At 51.5% G+C, this 18,727-nt stretch overlaps 1 protein-coding gene across 1 annotated transcript in view; it reads right to left on the bottom strand.

Annotated features, from left to right (window-relative positions):
- STK24 (serine/threonine kinase 24) overlaps positions 1–18,727 on the bottom strand; it is a 105,274-nt gene that overhangs the window by 61,453 nt on the left and 25,094 nt on the right. Inside the window, exon 2 of the mRNA XM_029209916.1 lies at positions 809–1,039. Coding sequence (XP_029065749.1) covers positions 809–1,039 — 231 coding nt within the window. The remainder of the gene's footprint in view (positions 1–808; positions 1,040–18,727) is intronic.

Here is an 18,727-nt window from a genome sequence, read left to right as displayed (position 1 = left end):
TTCTTTCTACCTGTGAAGCTTTCATTTCCACAGAGAACTGTTTCAGAAATTTCTTCACCAATTCTTAAGATTTCCAAAACCCCATTTGAAAGATACGACATTTCTAAGTGCAGTGGAACGGGCATATGTCAAGGAACTTGAAACACAAGGGACGATCTTAAACTCTTCTAGTGGTAGAGCACAACGAGTACAACACGCTTCCACGCAGGGCTGGGAAACCGTCTTTAATATGATTCTTTCCCACTTGAAGAACTGCGTGAAGATCGAGGACAATCTGCGGTGTTGTATTATAGCTACTACTTTGTTTAAGTAATTATTTACTAACCGAGAATTCTTCAAAGTCAAATGGAGGTAAACCAGCTCACTAATCAACATTCTCAATTCTTAGCAGTTTAAAAAAAAAAAAGCACTAAATTAAAACACATTTGGTAACTGAAAATATCAAAAGACTAATATTCTTAGGTTGGCCTGAGTTTTTATCACAAACCATGCTAAAATTAGGTGATGAGTAGTTGTCGTTATAATAGCTTAAGAAATGCACTTCTGATGACAAAGTCTCACTCAGAAATACCTTCTTGTTTGAAAGGGAGTTTCAACATCGAACACTTTTCACCAAAAATACATTCTATCAGTGACATTTAAGATGACAGAACCATCAGAGACAGGTTCCTTTGACTGCGAAGGTCAGAACACTTCTCCTTCCTCTGAAAACCTGCTGTGCTATTTATCAAAGTCCTTCCCGTCGGAGGCTCGCGTCCCAGTCAGGTGCTGCATGGTGGAAAACCGCGTCTGCATCTTTAAGCCTTACCTTCAGATAGGATCCATAATATTTGGTTACGTAGGGACTGTCACACTGACTCAGCACTGTGATCTCCTGCTGAATGTCCTCTATCTCATCTTCAGCCTCTTCCAGATCAATGATTTTTATGGCGACCACTTTCTGAGTCCGATTGTCAATGCCCTTGAACACCTCGCCAAAAGAGCCCTTCCCGATTTTCTCCAGTTTGGTAAAAAGCTCTTCTGGATCTGCTTTCAGGTTCTGTAGGAGAGAAGGAAAAGAAGGGAAACTTCAGTGACTCACAGGGCTATGACTGCTTCGTCCCTCTATCGATAACATACATACCGCGGCCCTTCAAGGACCGATGCGTTTTCCTCACTTAAGGATCAGGCTGTGGTGACCACAGGCCTTCACATTCAGGACACAAAGATTTCTAAATCTCACCTGCGTGTGCACATTAGACTATGAAACACGGCAAGTGTGCAAACAAAAACAATGACCCAGCTAGATTATAAAAACTGGGGAAGGCTCCAGCTTTTGTATAATTAAAGTAAATAAATACCAAAACACTTAGACATGCGGACTTATTGAAAACAATCACTCTTGTCTAAGCAAAACTTCTACTCTTCTCCCCACGTTCCCCCCTCAACTCTCTTAATTCAGGTAGGTATATACTAAAACATAGGTTAACTAGCATCCTCATATAACAGGGGGGAAAAAATGTACGCCCTCACTTAATTGTTTCAGAAGAGGCCATGTCCAACAAACACAGTCTCACGCATCTTTGCTTACAGCTACTGCCTTGGCCTAAGTATTTTAACCAGACCCAGGAAACAATAAGGAACCTGTTTTCTTTTGTCAGGTGAACATCATACCCTTGAAAATGGCTTCTAAAAGCTCTTAACCACCAACGTGATTAGCTGAAAAACACACACAGCCTACACTTCCTAGGCTTCAGCTGTAAGGACTCCAACACCCAGCCCAACAGCTCCCTGACCAGAGAGAAGTGTGAGCTGCTGGGTTCTCGATGGGCAGCACCTGTCAGCCCCAGGCGGGCCAGAGGGGTGACGCTGACCCTTCGCAAGGAGAGCTAGGCACGCTGCACATCTCACTACGCTGAGCCGCTCAGGCTGCAGCCCCACGGGGCAACAGAAGGCCTGGGAGCCGCCCACCCTTCCCTGTGAAACAGCAGGGAGGAAGAGGAGGGTTGAAGGAGGAAGGACACCAGACACGGAAGAGGGACCCACAGAACATAAGGGGTCACAGACACAGAACTACGGCAATCTGGGCAGCACTGGGTTAACCGAGCCTTGTGGGCGAACCGGGCGCCCCACTCACCTGCCATCCCAGGTGAACCCGCAGAGTGGCCAGCGGTGCTTCCGAGGAGAACTGACACCCACCAGCCCCCTTCCCACGTGAACAACGGACCCCAGTGACACAGGCGCGAACGGACACCACAGAGGCCCCGCGTGAGACGGCACAGCGAACAACGTGAAAGCTCACAGGTCGCACCCATAAACGTGAGAAAAGTGAGAAATGGGGTGACCAGGAAAGGGGGACACGAGAGGCCGCGTCCATTTCCAGCAGCTACAGCCTCTCCCGTTCTCATGCCCTTTCCCTTCTGTCCTCCCCTCCGGGGTGAGGAAGGCTGGCCCTCCTTCTCAAGGCCAATCCCAGAAGCTTCAAACCCACCCTGCCCGCCCCCAGGACACGGGTTCATCCCCAACCCCCTTCTCCACGCACCCCTCCCGCCTGTCTCTGCCCTGGGCAACACGCTGGGGTATCTCCCATTGAAAAACCACCACCACCTGCTGCAGGTCGCCCTCCCCGCTCACTCCTCCCCAACGTCCCCCCCCCCACAAGGTCCCCACCGTCACAGTCTGGCCCCCGCTCTGGCGTCGGATCCTCCACGAGGTCGGCCCCCCGCATCTACGACGCTACTCCCCACTCGTCCTCCTCCAGTCTCCCTGGTGCCAGAAGAGTCTTCAGGCGCAGACCCGCCCGGTCTGGCCGTCATCAAGGGCAGCCACCCCGAGGCTCCAGACTTGGCCTCCTGTCTTTCTCTCCTTCTCCCCGGGGTTTGGGACCCTGTTCCCCAAACCTGGCTACTGAGGAATCACCCGGGACACTCAGAGGTCCCAAAACACTCGCCCGGTCATAAAGGGTGGGGGGAGGAGGGGGTCGTGTAATCCATATTTTCAAAAGACCCCCACTGAACAGGCACCTTTGAAAACAAACTTCTAAATTATAGGGTACGTGGTAACTTCCAAACTGCTGGTGCAGTCCTCTGAGCTTTAACTCCCAGGATCCGCTGCTTGCTGATACCTCCTCGGCCTGGACGCGGCAAGCTCCGCCTGTACGCACCGAATGTGTCATCTCTGCCTCGGAACTGGCCATCCTCCACGCACACAGCCTCCCTCACCACGCCGCACGCCACGCTGAGGGCATTCGGGAACCACATTTTACTCTCCTCTCCACCTGCGTGCCTGGGCACACCACTGATGGTCCCCAGGTGTCCCCTGAGCAGTAAGAAAACCACAGCCTCACACTGACCCAAAGAACACGCTGACTCAGGGAGACAGAGCGCCTGGGTGGGGGGAACTGGTTGGAAGGGTTAAGGAAGAGGCAGTCAGAGCCACCTGAACTCCCATTAGCAGTGATTCTCAACTCTCAGGCGCATCAGAATCACCTGGAGGGCTTATTGGACCCGCCCCCCACCCCCCCACCCAGGCCTGCGGCAGTGCATCTGCGGGGGAGCCAAGTATCAGCGTCCAGGTGACGCAGGTGCTGCTGGTGTGCGGACCACGCTTTGAGAAGCACTGCTTAGCAGACCCGGGGGGAGAAGCGAGGCAGCCCTGACTAGATGATGTGCCACTGAAATGAGGCTTGTTTTAGGTCAGCGGACCTGATCCCCCTGCACTGACTGCCCCACCCCCATGCTGAGAAAAACAGTGGTGTTCCTTTCTGGGAGTTAATTAAAACAAAGCCAACAAGAATGTATCCAAACCCCTACCATGCCAGAGATGAGAGTGTGGGAGATTGTTACAAAAATAATGGCCAATGAATCCTGGCTGTATCCACACCCCTTCAGCACTCCTCCAACAAGAAAGGAATAGTCTTATGTCCCCATCCCTTGAATGTGGGCTGGTCTTGTCACATGTTTTAACCCACAGAAGGTGGTGACTTCTGAGCATGGGCCTCAAAGGGCTGGGGAGGCTGGGAGTGAGCGTGCGGTGGGAGGTCCATCGCAGCCACTGCATGGATCCCCGCTGAGGCCCAGGACGTGCACGCGGCCAGCCTAGGCCACCCAGCCTGAACCCCAGCACAGGAGAGCATCCTCAAGGGAGCGCCCGGCCAAAATCCCCGTCAATCCACAGAATCTGTCTTAAACCATCAAGTTCTGGTTGGTGTGTTACTATACCCCAGTAGAGAACTGGTACAAAAAAGGATGCTAGAAGCAGGGTGCTGCCCCGGCACAGGCCCTGACAGCACAGCCGGACAGCAGAACTGCCGTGGACCATTTACTAACTGCCTCTCTGCCCCCTCTCTGAACACGATCATCTACCTTGTCTCTCCATGGGGTGTGGGGTGTGTCTTTTCAATTCACGGCTCTCTGAATCAACTGAAGCCACCCCCAAGGAGCTGCAATGCGCCCCGTCCACATCCAGCCCTGATCTGGGGCAGGCGGGCGCAGACTTGAAGGTCACTGCTGTACCCGGAGGGAAGGGCGGGACAGTTGGAGTGAAGTGTATCCCACAGCTCGGAGGGACAGAAATCCTTGGGACCAGCAGGCCAGCCCGGACACTGTTACAACAATGGCTTTAATAAATAACCCATCCCCAAGCCCAGGCCCCTATTCAACTTTGCCTGCTGCTCCCCTTGAATCTGGGCTGGCCCTGGGGTAGACACTATGCTATTTACGAGGTTAAGCCTGAGGCCCTGCAGCTTTCACCTCCATCAACACCTAAGGAGGCCTGAGCTAGCTGCTGGAGAGGAACTATGGAGAAGAACCCAGGCCCTAGCCACCCAGCGGGCCAACTGCAGACACGGAGAGGGGCGCCCAGCGTCCTAGCTGACCTTAGGCCAGCAGCTCTCCTGCCGACCACGGGCAGTGAGTGAGTCCAAGCGAGACCTGAGGGAAAACTCCAGGTCAACCCAAGGGTTCGTGAGAAATACTAAATCATTATTGTTTTAGGCACAAAGTTCTGGGGGGATTTGTCACCCAACAGATAACAGAATTCAACAGAGATCGCCGATCACTGCCAGACAAAAGTGTCCATTCCTGAGGGCAGGGTACAGACAGATGTTCTATACTCGGGAGAAGAGTGTTTCGTTTCAATAAATTGCCCGACTTTCCTTTTGCCGGGTCTAAAACAGCTTAGAAAACAGCTGTTTTCACTATACTGCTTTGACCATCCTCCCCAAAGCCCTTTCCCCGGCATCCGCACCTGTGAAGTTAGTGCAGTTTTTCTGTCTCGCATCTGCTCAAGTGTAGTGTGGCATTCCATGCTCTTGGCCACTGTGTCACCAGCTATAAACTGGAATAAAACCCGGCCCTGGCAAGAAGGGAGCCATCTGCCAAGACGGTGACAGCAGGCCCTAAGCAAGCAGGGTCCTCGCCCTTTGGCAATTCTTGCGTAAGTTCATCACCATGCACTGCAACCCCGTGCAGTGTGGTAAGGAAATCAATGCCAGAGATGACCTAGTCCGCAAAGGAACGTCAAGATTCGGCTGCCAGAATCGGTTCTCCGAGGAAAGTAGACCTCCTTGGTAGGAAAGGTGCCATCCTGCCAACCATCTTGAGAATTCTCTTTTCAGAAAGGTTTAAGCTGAACCAAGCACTGGTCATCATCCAAAATTAGAAAGGCCTGCCGGCCCCTCACCCCACCCATCCCACGTGCCTGAAAGGCAACCGGCTCCTCCCGGGCAGGAGTCAGGACACACAGAGGCTCGGCCTCCTCTGGGCAGGGGAAGGCCAGGACCCTCCCCCACCATTCCCTTCTCCTAGGGCAATGAGCTGGGGGACCAGAAGGGCGGGGCTGGATGCTACCTGCACATCCCACTACTCAGGTCTGGGACCAGTCACTAAAGAACATCACTTAGATGCCCAGCGCCACCTTCTCATTCCCGCACTGAGCCAGGAGATCATGCTCTAAGGCGGGGGGGGGGGGGGGGGGGGGGCGGTGTGAGTCTCATGAATACGCTCACTAACCTGTGTGACCCCACAAGCTACTCAACATCTAGGTCTGTGTTTCCTCCCCTGAGGGAAGGGCTGGAGAGAGAAAGAAATAACAGCAACAGTAGCATCTCTCCAGATTAACTGCCACTAAGAGTGGGAATCTGGCACCCACCAACTGCGGGACGTGTCCCGGGCACTGTCTATAAAAGAAGGCACTCAAATACTGATGTCTCTTCTCTACTCACGTCTCTCCCATACCCTCAAAACCTTTCCCTCCTATGTCAAGAAACAGCCCAACTTCCCATTGGGGGGAGCCTTAAGGTTAAGTGAAAGTTTTCAGGAAATGACACGTATGACACTTCGTTTTCCTACTTCCTGTGGCTTTGGCTTTTTCATCACCCTTTTCCTCATGACAACTCCAGGCCATCTGTCTCTTTAGTCAGCTGAATTCTGAGCCTTTCTATACACTCACACCTCATCTTGTTTATTTTTAATTTCAAGATTTAGAAAAGCCAGGGCATTTGTTACACTTAACCATCCTAAAGTCAGGATCCTTGAAACTGACCAAAATATGGAGAAGATGCATCTCCCTCAGTTCAGGGGGCCCAGGCACAGGTCTGCGCTCTGAAAATGCTCCCAAGCCCCTTCCCCATCAAGCCCAGGAAAGCCTTCACTGGCTCAGGATCGCGGGAAGAGCTGAACAGCCAAGGGAACATGCCCAGGGGACCTGGAATCCCCAGTTCCACAGACCTTTCTCACTAACTGTGATATGGAAGTTTCGGGGCCACAGGCTACCCCAAAGCCTGGCATCTCCCAGAAACAGGAAATGAACAGGCATAAGCACAGCAGAAGCAGCTGTCACAGTGCCACGCAGCACAGGGAAAGGGGTCCCAAACCTCCAGGATTCCTATTCCTCTGAGAAGCGGAAATCCAAGGGTGTGATGGCTGCTCCCTCCAACTCCCCCCGCTTCCCGAGAGATGGTCCAGAGCTGCCCAGCTGGAGCTCAGGCTTCTACAATAATTCAGCCCATTTCATAATCCTTTGAGAGAATTCATTAAAATACTTCCATGATGACTTAAGTATTTTATATTTTTAAACCTGAACAGCTATTACTGTGTTCTTTCGATCACTTCTGGCAAGGAAAAATGCACCTGGCATCACTAATCAACTTTCAAAGGTCCTCAGCTTCAGACGTACCGCTCGTACAGTTGCACAGACGACACCGCTCTGGGCTGAAGCCAAGTTCCAGGAAAAGAAAAAGGAACTGTCTAGGTCTGCCGTGTTCTAATACTTGTGCCTTATCACATCAGCATCCCCGAAGCAACAGACAAGAGGGCACCGGGGTTCAGCCGGGTCTGGACTAGGTGTGGCCCCTCCCCTCTTCTGAACTTGGCAAACATCCCCAGTGAAGCACAGAGCTCTCCTCCTGGAGCTGAACTCGGCCTCAGAGCCCTGCCCTCCCCACCTGCCCGGGCAGAAGCCGGCACACAGGTGGGCACTACGGGCCGGCAGCTTACCGCAGACTTGTCCTTCTGCATCGGCACGACTCTCCCACCCAGCCTTTCCCCGTGGTCCCGCCGTTAACAGTGTTACTGTCTTCCATTCCCAAAGCTGGAAACGCCTGCACCGCAGTTGCTTTCTTGCCCCTACCTCCCAACTGTCTCTGCATGCGGCCCCCGGCCTCCCGCCTGACCCCGCCCCGCCGGCCCTCCCTCACCCACCCGCCGCGGCCACGGCTACTCCTCCGGCTGCCCCGACCCCAGACGCCCCTGCACACCCTGAGGGCAGAAAGCGGCTTCCTCCGAAGCGCGTGGTTTGCCTGCACTGCCTAAAGCAGCCGGGACAACACGCCGTCTGGAGACTGAAGTCACACACGCTCGCCGCGAAGCTGAACCGCAAAGCCCCTTCCCACCTCCGCTTCCTGCTGCTCTCCCCGCTTACCCTCCCATCACCCAACTTCCTAACACTGTCTCCGAGCACCCAGGGTTACGTACCGTAATGACTCCACACGCAGTGAATTCTCCAAGCGACAGAATTGGAGGCGTGGAGAACAGACGCGTGGTTGTAGGGCGGGGCGGGGGCGACGAGTGAGGGGCAACAAGGGAAGATTCCACGTGGCCGCAAACAGCTCTGTATCCCGACTGCGGTAATTCTACTCGAACTTCTTCTGCCCCAAAGAGACCGCTATTATTTCACTGTTACAGGTGAAAAGTTCCCATTTGCTGTTTCATACCCTCTCAACCCTAATGACTCCCTTGAGCAAAGGGAGCAGGGCTCCAGGGCTCCTCTTTGCCAGAGCGTGATTTTTATGCCACTGGTTGAAACGGTATTAACATTTTACAGATGATTTTCTCCCCTGAGATTATGATTACCACTTAAGAATGTATCTTATAATCTTGCCAGCCTAACCCAACAAAGAAGTGAGCAGCATGGGTGCCTGCAGTCAACACCTAGGCCCCCTTAAAAAGCAAACACTGTAATCCAAACCGAACACCCAGGGGAGGCTTCCCTGGTGGCGCAGCGGTTAGGAATCCGCCTGCCAATGCAGGGGACACGGGCTCGAGCCGTGGTCCGGGAAGATCCCACATGCTGCGGAGCAACTAGGCCCGTGCGCCACAACTATTGAGCCTGTGCTCTAGAGCCCGCGAGCCACAACTACTGAAGCCTGTGCGCCTAGAGCCCGTGCTCTGCCACAAGAAAAGCCACCGCAATGAGAAGGCCACGCACCGCAATGAGAAGGCCACACACCGCAACGAAGAGTAGCCCCCGCTCGCCGCAACTAGAGAAAGCCTGCGCACAGCAACAAAGACCCAACGCAGCAACAAATAAATATAATTTTTTTTAAAACTTTAAAAAAACAAAAACCCAGCCAAAGTTCAGAGCATTACGTGGAGGAATCGAGGAAAATGCAACCACAGCCTAAACAAATTATGAGACCCAGTGTGCACCAGATGCTCTGCTCTGATTCTGCAGAGTATCATTTGGGGCAGCAGCTATACAAGCCCTGGAGAGAAAAGACACTAGAAACCGCCCCCCACCCCCAACAATAAGCTACCAAACAGAGAGATTCAATGCTATCCTTCTGAACATTTAACTTATCTGACAAAAATTCGGGTATCTAGGCAACCATAAGCACCTGGAGTCCAAACAACACATGTTCAGATCTCAGTTCTACCAAATTACCAGCGAGTCACTGAACCACCCAGCCTGTTTCCGTACCTGTAAAACGGGGTAACACTACTTATTTCTTAGAACATTGAAGGGATAAAATCAGAACATAAAGAAAGCTCCTCGTGTGGTATCTGCTAAACAGTAAGTCATTAGTAAATAGAAACCACTTCTGTTGTTGCAGTTGTTTTTTTTTGTGTGTACTTAATACTGAGCTATCCTTTCTGAAAATACTTGGTCGAGGTTGAATAGAAGCCTCTCATCTGAACTAGAAGGAGAAGTAAAACCCAGATCATGGACTCACAAACCAGCACACCCTCCACGGCACTACCTTAAAATCAGCTAAAATAACGAGGCCTTTTCTCCCTCAGGAAGGGAACAAGGAGAATTCTAGGAGGCCTGAGTGAGCATCCTCAGAAAGAGAGAAGGAAACATCTGCAAAACTCCTAAGGTACAGAGGCCACCCGTGGTGCAGGTTAAAGAAACCACTGGCCAGGGAGGCCCAAGGGCCCTGCGGCCTGGGTGGGGTTCTAACACAAGGCTCCAGAGAGGGCACTGAGCCACAGGGATGCAATGACCCCCACCCCCCACCCCCAAGTATGAGGCTCTCAGGGCTAAGAAATGATGCTAGGAGCCATAAATAAACAGAAGATTGCACCTGTGAGAACCTTCCAAGCGTTCCATAAACCTCCCTTTTTAACTTTCCTATAATGGTGACTACTAGATCCCTTAAAACAGAGAAGGAAAGAAGGCTCTACTCCATGGGCAGCCTCAGGAGAAGGGACTCAAGCTAGATGAGCACAAGGGATTTTAAATGGAAAAGGAAAAGCAGGCCCAAGCCCAGGGAGAATTACAGCAAAGAAGGCAGGATGTGAAAAGCACAGGCCTGGGGCACACAGCACACCCCACCAGCTAGTCAAGAGGACCACATGCTTCCTGTACAGAAACACATACTTTTAGTTTGTGAAAGAGGAATCCTGTTAACTGTTTCTGAGCAGAAACTTGAGCCTAAGAGATCACCTTGCAAAACAACCTGCAGAATTCGAATGCACAAGGCAGCTTCATTCTGACACCCATAAACGAGCTAGATTCGCAAAATCCTGGCCTCCCCCAGGTCACAACTTAGGTGCAGTTGGAAGCCGTGAAACTCTTTGGTCTTGGACATGGCCTGGGTGGAGTGAAGCCGTGAGAAGGATGAGCACCATTTCTGAATGCCCTCCTGAAGGAGGTGTCGTCTCCACCTTACGGTGGTTATGGGACTCGTCCAAGGACACAGCGTACCTGACAGACCCTGAAATGCAACTCAGGGCCATCTGATTCCAAAGGGCGAGCATGTTGACGACTGCCTCCCAAGTTCTAACAGCAAAACACAATAGAAAGAGCACAAAATTAAGACGCACAAGACCTGGGATTTTCCCCTGCTGTAATGCTTTGCTGCATGACCTTGAGCAAGGTCTTAACTTCTCAGTAAAGGCAACAAGGATGCCTGAAGTGTTTATCTACCGCACAGGTTTGTCAGAGGATCAAATCAGCCCAAGTAAGTGGGGAAAGCGAGGTGCACTGCAAACCCTTTCCCAGAGCGCAGATGGCGGCTGTGTTACCTTGCAGGGCGTGCGCTCTCAGAAAGCACATCCAAGGCCAAGCGAGGTCACCTTTAAAACAGCGCTCAGCTTTGAAGATGTTTTTTAGAAATCACTAAAACACTGGCCAAAACAGTTACTGAGAACGAACCACGTGTAACACAACGCAACACGGTCCTGACGAGATTAAAAGCTACTGTCATTTTAGAGTATGGCTTAACTTTACATTCCTATTTTTTTAATACAAATTATTCTTCCCATAAATATCTTTAAGCTAATTAGACGCAAATAAAATGCCCTGAAAACCTGTCTCATCGGTTTAATCTAACCATTACATTTCAAGAGGCACTCTGTACTCAAACTAAAATTGGGCAATCTGTCTAATGAAGCCTATTAACCTGGAAAGGGTTTTCTCTGATTGTAAGAAGTTTAAAGCTCACTCTTTCTCAGGGTCTTTCCCACACCTCCCCCACCTGAAAATCAAGCTGCCCTTTTTATAAAATACATACAGGAATACACACACACACACACAGAGACACACACACAGACACACACACAGGCCAATGCGAAGTTTATAAACAAACAAAAAAAGACCCCCAACAAGCCAAATACCCTTTTATGGGGATTTGCCCAGAAATCCTATAACCAGCAATCTGCACCGTCTAAAACCCATTCAACTCCGGAAGCAGCGCACAGAGAAACTTGGGGGCCCCCCGGGCGCCTCCCCGGCCTGCGAAGCCCCTTGCGCACTACTGCCATCGGGGAACCGTCATGGTCACCCGTTAGCGGGCCCCCCAGACGGCCGGTGACCACCCCTGCCCCAGCAGCCAGCCACAGGCACAGCCGGACACGAACAGATGACTTGATAAGCAGGTCTCGGATCAGGACCTTCTCTCTCACCCCCAGCGCCGCCTCGGGACCCAGGGCTCCCCCTGAGGGGCAGGAGGCGAGCTGCTACGGGCCCCTCCCCAGTCTGCCCGCACCCCTCAAAGGCACCAAGGACGTGGCAGCGTCTCGGCCAGGAGGAAGAAGGAACCACCCTAGGTGTCTGCCTCTCCTCAGCCTCCCGAGAAGGGAGCAAAAGCCACTGGGTCGCAGGCACGGGGGAGAGGCTGCAGCCCGCTGGGGGCCCCGCTGGGGGCCCCGCTGGGGGCCCCGCTGGGCACAGGGGAGGCCCCAGGGCGGGAGGTCGGCGGTTCCCAGCGGGGCTGCACGCCAGCCAGGACCACCTGTGCCCCAGCCCCACTCTGGACCAGCAAACCCCGAACTCGGGGGATAGGACCCCAGCCCGAGCATTATTTAAGCCCACCCCCGAAGATTCCAACGGGCGGCCAAGGTTGACAGCAGGGGTCTGGTCTGGGAGGCCACCTGGCATGTTCACCTGCTTTTCTTCACCTGGGAAAATCATGTCGGAGCAGGGGACGGGGGGGGGGGGGGGCCCCCCCCCGAAGCTCACATTTCTAGTCTTTTCCTCTCCAACCCCTTCCTCTCCTACCTCGCTGACCAAGGACACCCATTCTCCGCCTCTAGCCCCAAGTGTTTTACATTAACTAGTCGGCTGATTTAAGGTCTCCAAAAGAAAAACCTTTATTTACCAAATAAAGCTCTTTAAATAGCAGATGGCTCCAATTAGCTCAGAATCCACAGATTTTTTCCTATCCTCAAACAGTCTTTCAGAAGAAGTCTCATTCCTAGCTAGTTGACCAGAGGTCATTTTTAAGTGTGAGGCCTAAATCCCAGGTTTACACAGAAACGGGCTTTCCTGCATATCACACCGAACCTCCTCTCAGCTGCGGTGGGAGCCCCTCCTGGCCTGTCTCCACGTCACCACTGCCTCTTCTAAGCAGCACTTTCAGTCTCTCACCCGCCTGCTCGCAGGTACGTGACAAATGCCCCACAATCCGGCTCAGCAAACTCATTTCCCCCATGGTATACACCTGTGTTTCAATCCACCTGAATAAATATTCTACAATGTGTGACAAAAACAGAAACCGTTAAATTTATGAATTTATGTCTATACCTACATACCCAAATAACTAGAAATTCTCCTAAAACTCTTGTCCTTAGTATTTAGGGAATCCTAGTAGCAGCATCCTATTCATTTTTATATGGATGTTTAAGGTAGAAACTGCTCTACCTAACAAGAAAATACAATTTTTAGAAAAGCATTAAAAATGAGAAAAAAGTGACTGCAACCACCCCGGTGAATCTCCTGTTTCTGGCCTCAGCATCTAATAAACACCCCCGGCCCCCATCTGCTCGTCGCCGTAGCAAACAGGTGGCCGGAGCTCTGTGGGGTCAGAGGTCAGAGAGGAGCCACCCCGGGGAAAGCACGTGCTCCGTCCGGGTGTGCGAGGTGAGGGTCCAGGCTGGAAGGCCGCCTGGAGAGGCTCTCTGCCCTCACTTACTCGGGGTCAAGCTCTTTCTCTGCACAGACTGAACAAAAGGCTCTGAGGCTCTGGCTACTATTCTGCCGACCGCCTGCCCAGCACCAGATGCTCCCAGGCCCTGCGCCGGACATTCAGCAGGGTCGCCTTGTTCACACCCGCGGGAACGCGAGGCCTGACTGCAGAGCGAGCCGGGGAACCAAGGGCCCGGGGCTGCAGCTCACCCAGGGTCACAGAGCTCGGGGCGAGCCCAGCACCCTGGAGTCCCCACACGGGGAACTGTGGCCGCCGCCAGGCTCCCGCAGCGGATGGTGGGTGCACTTCTCTTCAGTGAAAGTCTCCCTGGCTGGAAGATGAAGGCCTGGGCTTCCTTTGAGGTGACGAGCAGGCCCAGGTGTCAGGGCAAAGGGCAAAATCAGGCTAGTTTTGCTGGGCAAACACTTGATGAAAAATACGCGATGCATTCCAAATAAATTACATATAGCTCATTGAGAAATGGACCCTGGCACCTCCTTTATTAAAACCAAAATGCAAGTAACAAGCCAGCCATGGAAAATATTCCGACCATACCCTACGCAAAGACGCACTGACAAACAGCAGCAGCTCCCGTTTCCAAGAGCCCCTCCACGCGAAGGCTCATGCTAAGCTAAGCAGTTTTCAGAATTACTCCTTTGTGGACCTCACCGCTGGCCCAGGAGATAAGGGCCACGATCCTCATGACACAGCTGAGAAAGCTGAGGTGCAGAGGGCAGGTCACTTACACAAGGTCCCCCGCGGCCAGTGGCGGGGGGTTAAGCCTCACTCTGCCTGTGCATCGTGGGTCAGCGTCTAAATGGAAAGTGTGCGTAAGCTGCTGGCTTGGCAGGAGGAACCGAGGTGGCATGGTCTGCCTTGGGTTACAGCACTGAGATGCTACAACCAGCTCGAGGAGGACAATCCGATGCCACCTCCAGTTCCCTGCAGGTCAACTCACCTTCCTGTATGTATTCTATAAAAGCCCGCAGTAACAACCGTGAGTGTCAGGGAACAAATACATTTGGGTATCTGTATATTTCCATCAATAATCACATCTCCTTTACCTGAAAATCCTTCGGCTTTTAGAGGCATCGGGGAAAATGGCTGGAATAGAAAAGCTAAGGACAAGGCTGATTTGTCACAAACAGGAAGGCAGGCCTCCTGCTGCCCCTTGTGGGGTGCAGGGTCCACTAAGCATCCGTTTAACCCTAGGAGGGGCAGCAAGAGGGCATGAGCTGTGTTCAGCGCTACGTTCCACAGCAGTCCTGTGGCTCCGTGTCCACCAGGGAGACGACCGCGCCCAAGCAGCTGTGAAGTGCCGTCCCGGGAGGGCTGGGGCTGGGTGGCCAGCCCGCCCCTCTGAAGGCCCAGACAGCACACACCCTGGGCTCTGTGGGCCCAAGAGTCTCCGCTGCACATTCTTCTTCTCTTTTTTTAAAAAATTTATTTTATTTAATTTATTTTATCTTTGGCTGAGTTGGGTCTTTGTTGCTGTGCGCGGGCTTTCTCCAGTTGTGGCGAGTGGGGGCTACTCTTCCTTGCGGTGCGCGGGCTTCTCATTGCGGTGGCTTCACTTGTTGCGGAGCACGGGCTCTAGGCCCACGGGCTTCAGTAGTCGTGGCGTGCGGGCTTCAGTAGTTGTGGCTCACGGGCTCTAGAGCACAGGCTCAGTAGTTGTGGCTTGCGGGCTCAGTAGTTGTGGCGCACGGGCTTAGTTGCTCCGCGGCATGTGGGATCCTCCTCGACCAGGGCTCAAACCCGTGTCCCCTGCATTGGCCGGCAGATTCTTAGCCACTGCGCCACCAGGAAAGCCCTCTCTCTTCTTTTTTAATGACCACTTGAAAACGTAAAAACCCATTCTTAGCTCATAAGCCAACCGAAACAGGCGGCTGTAGTTTGTCCATCCCCACGCTAGACCATCGAGCCGGCCAACATGCAAAACCCTGTCCGCCGCCGACCACACCAGTAACCCGGATCCCACCGAGGGAACCCAGCGCCGGCACAGGAGCCGCGGTGACGTGATGGCTCCGAAATAACCTGCCATCACAAAGATACTTGTTTTCTGTCACCCCCGCATCAATGTCACGAATCCACAGGGAATCAGCAAATTCTCACCACTTCCAGAACCTCCGCCCAGAGCATCACAGTGGACTTCAGGTTTTAGCAAAGGGAAAAGTGTTACCACCTGGGCCATCACTCTGCTTTAGGGCCACTGCTAATCCCTTCCTCAGCAGTGGCTTATCTGCACCTTAACTTGACCTTCAGCTCCAGGGGAGAGGTGTCAGCCTATCTTATCTGCCCGGTGGGTCTCATCATCTCCCGCCTCTGTGGACCTTTCTTCTCTTCTTCCCAGTGTCTGTCTGTCTGTCTCTCTCTCTCTTTCTCTCTCACACTCACACACACACACACGCACACACACTACAGGAACACTCCTTTGCTGGAATCATCGCTCTAGAGTGAGGTTCCCACAGTGGCCCACCTGCCACCTAACCTCCCAGGCTCATTATCGCTTTCCTACACGGCCCCTGGCATCCCTTCTTTCTTGCTTGCTCCTTAATTAGACCCAAACTGAGGTGAAAGAATTTCATCATTACTGAGAAAACCACAGTAAAGATATCACTTTGTTCTGCCCTCTCAAAATCTGCCAGGATTTCTGGAAGATACCATAAGGAAAACTAAAGGAGGAGACACAGGAGTCCAGGGCTGCGGTTCAGGGGGACAATTGAAAGAAATGGGTTAATAACCAAAACTTACATGGAGAGTTATTCCACCAAAACAAAACAGGGAGGACAAACGGTTTCTATTATCTCAGCCTGCTGTCCACTTGGTACACCATTTTCCATTTCCATCCTGTTCACTCCAGTCGTGTCGCCCTGAAGCACACACCTTTTCCACGGGTGAGTTAAGCTGGCTCTAACACTCAAATGCCTCCCAAAGAGTAAATACTGTACTGCAACCTTTCTGTTATTAGATTGCTTTTCTCCATTTTGCCATATCGATGTAACATATCCATGTTATATTGGAAGAAGCAGTAAAATCTATGAAAACCACAGTATGTTGTCCCTTCCTCTATTAAATTGCTGGAGGGATGGAAAATGGTGCAGCCACTTCAGAAAGCAGTTTGGCAATGTCTCGGAAAGATAAGCATAAAACCACCACAGGACCCGACAATTCCACTCTCAAGAGAACTGAAAACACACACCACTCAAAGACATACACACAAATGTGTGTAGCGGCATTACTCCTAACAGCCAAACACTGGAAACAACCTCAATGTCCATCAGCTGGTGAAAGGACAGAGAAATGTGGTGCATCCTTACAATACAACGTACCAACACAAGCTCCGTCATGAACCTGAAGCCAGTGACGAGTGACCACATGCTGTGTGACTCCACGGATATGAAATGCCCAGAAAAGGCAAATCGATGGAGACAAAAAGCATGAGGGACAAAAATGTTCTACACTAATTTATGGAGATGATTTTACCAGTCGGTAAAGTTACTAAAAATCACTGAGTTGTACACCTGGAAGGAGGGCATTTTATGACACGTAAAATATACTACAATAAAGCTGTTTAATTAACAGAAAGCCCACACACGGCGTATCTTCGTTCACCTGTCTCCCCAGTGGCTGCGGGATGTGTAGGAAAGGCACTGACGTCATCCGGCTCACCCTTCCTCGACACCCTGCAAGATTCCTGGCATGTCCTCGGTGTCCAGGGAACGAATGACTTTTGGAAAAACAAAACAAAGTTTCGTCCTCTTCCATAACTTCATGATTTACCAAAGCTCCACGTCCCGTCTGCTCTTCCACCCGATCTAGCGCCCAAATGGAACGGCCTGTAGAGGCCGCTAGCCAACGTGTCCATGAAGCTTCGCGATCAAACGTGACCCCGACACTTCAAGAGGGATCCTGACCAACTATCTGTGAAGTGCAATATTTGTTCAAAGTTTAAAAAGAACAAGTGTTTTCCTTATGTCTCCGTAACAGCAAAAGAATAAAACACCTCTGGGGCTGTGAGTAGAGAAGAGCACAATCTAAGTATCAGATTTCAAACAAGTGAGGTTCGGGAAAATTATAATCTAATTTAAAATAAATTCTTAAGTGAAAGATTTGTTATTTCTGACTTAGAAGCAACCAACTTAATAAACGCACCGGGGGAATTAAATGCTGTAAGGGAAGCTCCGACCCACCTGTGCTCTATACCATTTGTCTGTCTACCAAGTGGCACCCGACAGGAGGGCGTTTCAATAGAAATGCAGGGTTTTATTTTCTGGCACTAGTGCTGTACTAGTAATGAGTGAGCACGTACTGCCTGCTACGTCGCACACTACCTGGAATTCACGTGGCGTGTCCCACTTAATCCCAGGTCTCAGCTATACCAGCATCTGCTGTTTAGACCTAGAAACACAACACGCTTCCTCGTGCGTGCGAAGTGTCATAGTTCAGGGTGTAGCCTTTTGAGGAGAAGGGGTTCAAAGCCTGGCCCTACCACATACTTGCTTTATGATTGTGGGCAATAACCTTTGTGCTGGGTTTCCCAATCTTTGAAGAGGGGGAGGATTACAGGCCATTTATAACTTCTTATTTCTGACCCCAGCTTGAAGACAAGGCCTTCACAGGACAGTATCATTTTCTGGACGTGGTAACCGGCTCTCGTGAGTTACTGCCTTCTGCCACCACAGTCCACCAGCCCCAGTGCTGACCACTCTGTAAATGGGGCCTGAAATAAGCAACCTTTTGGAAGGTGTGCAAACCTAAGTAAATGCAGCTGAGTAAGGGCTGGTCCAGCCAAGTCCCTCCTGTCTATTAGATAAAGGGCAAAGAACTGACAAAAACAATTCACTCATCCTTTGCACAGTCAAAAAAAAAAAAAGAAACAAGAAAAGAAAAACCTCTCTACCTGAAGGTTGGTTCCAACTTTCTCCCAGTCCTGCATTTTACTGATGGTAACTAAAACTGAGCCAGCCTTGCAGATTTGGGTTCAGCTCAGCTGGTAACATGGTAATCTCTCACACCCATCTATCACTTCCTACTTCTCAGAAAACCATCATTTAGCTGGCCTCTTAGATCCAGGAAACAATAGACAAGGCAGTCCACTGACTTCACGCTAAGAGGCAGATGTTAAACGTCACATGCCTGAGATTAATAAATTATCAGGCTTCCTGGCTCCTAATTTCCACCGCACCTCTCTCTATCAAATCCTCCTTTCATGGAGGGGAGAGAGTGAAACTGAGGGGAAGCAACGCAGACCCCTGGGAAAGTTGGCAAGAGAGTTTACCTTCTAAGTCTTTGTCTTTTACTGTATTTCCCCGTCCACGTGTCCAAGCATTAACACTCACTCTATGGCTGCAACAACCCATAATTTCCAAACTCAAAACTGTTAAAATACAGCCTGACAAGAACGGGTTTGTTGTGCAGATAACAGGACAGAGAACAAAATCTGAGACCCTCCAGCCAGAGTGTAGGGGAAAGCCACCCAACCGAAGCCACCCTGGGCCTGAAAATGCCAACACAGGGAAAGGAGCGCGAGACGGCCTCGGCACCGCTCTGCAGCAGAGCCGGTGATGCCCTCCTCCAAAGCTTCCCCCTTCACCGAGATCCCTCCAGAGAGGGACC

This window comes from Monodon monoceros, unplaced genomic scaffold (genome assembly GCF_005190385.1).
Source record: "Monodon monoceros isolate NGI ecotype Baffin Bay Population unplaced genomic scaffold, NGI_Narwhal_1 Super_Scaffold_8, whole genome shotgun sequence".
Taxonomy (NCBI): Eukaryota; Metazoa; Chordata; class Mammalia; order Artiodactyla; family Monodontidae; genus Monodon; species Monodon monoceros.
The sequence above is the reverse complement of the archived record's forward strand: the minus strand, read 5'-3'. Positions and strand labels throughout refer to the sequence as shown.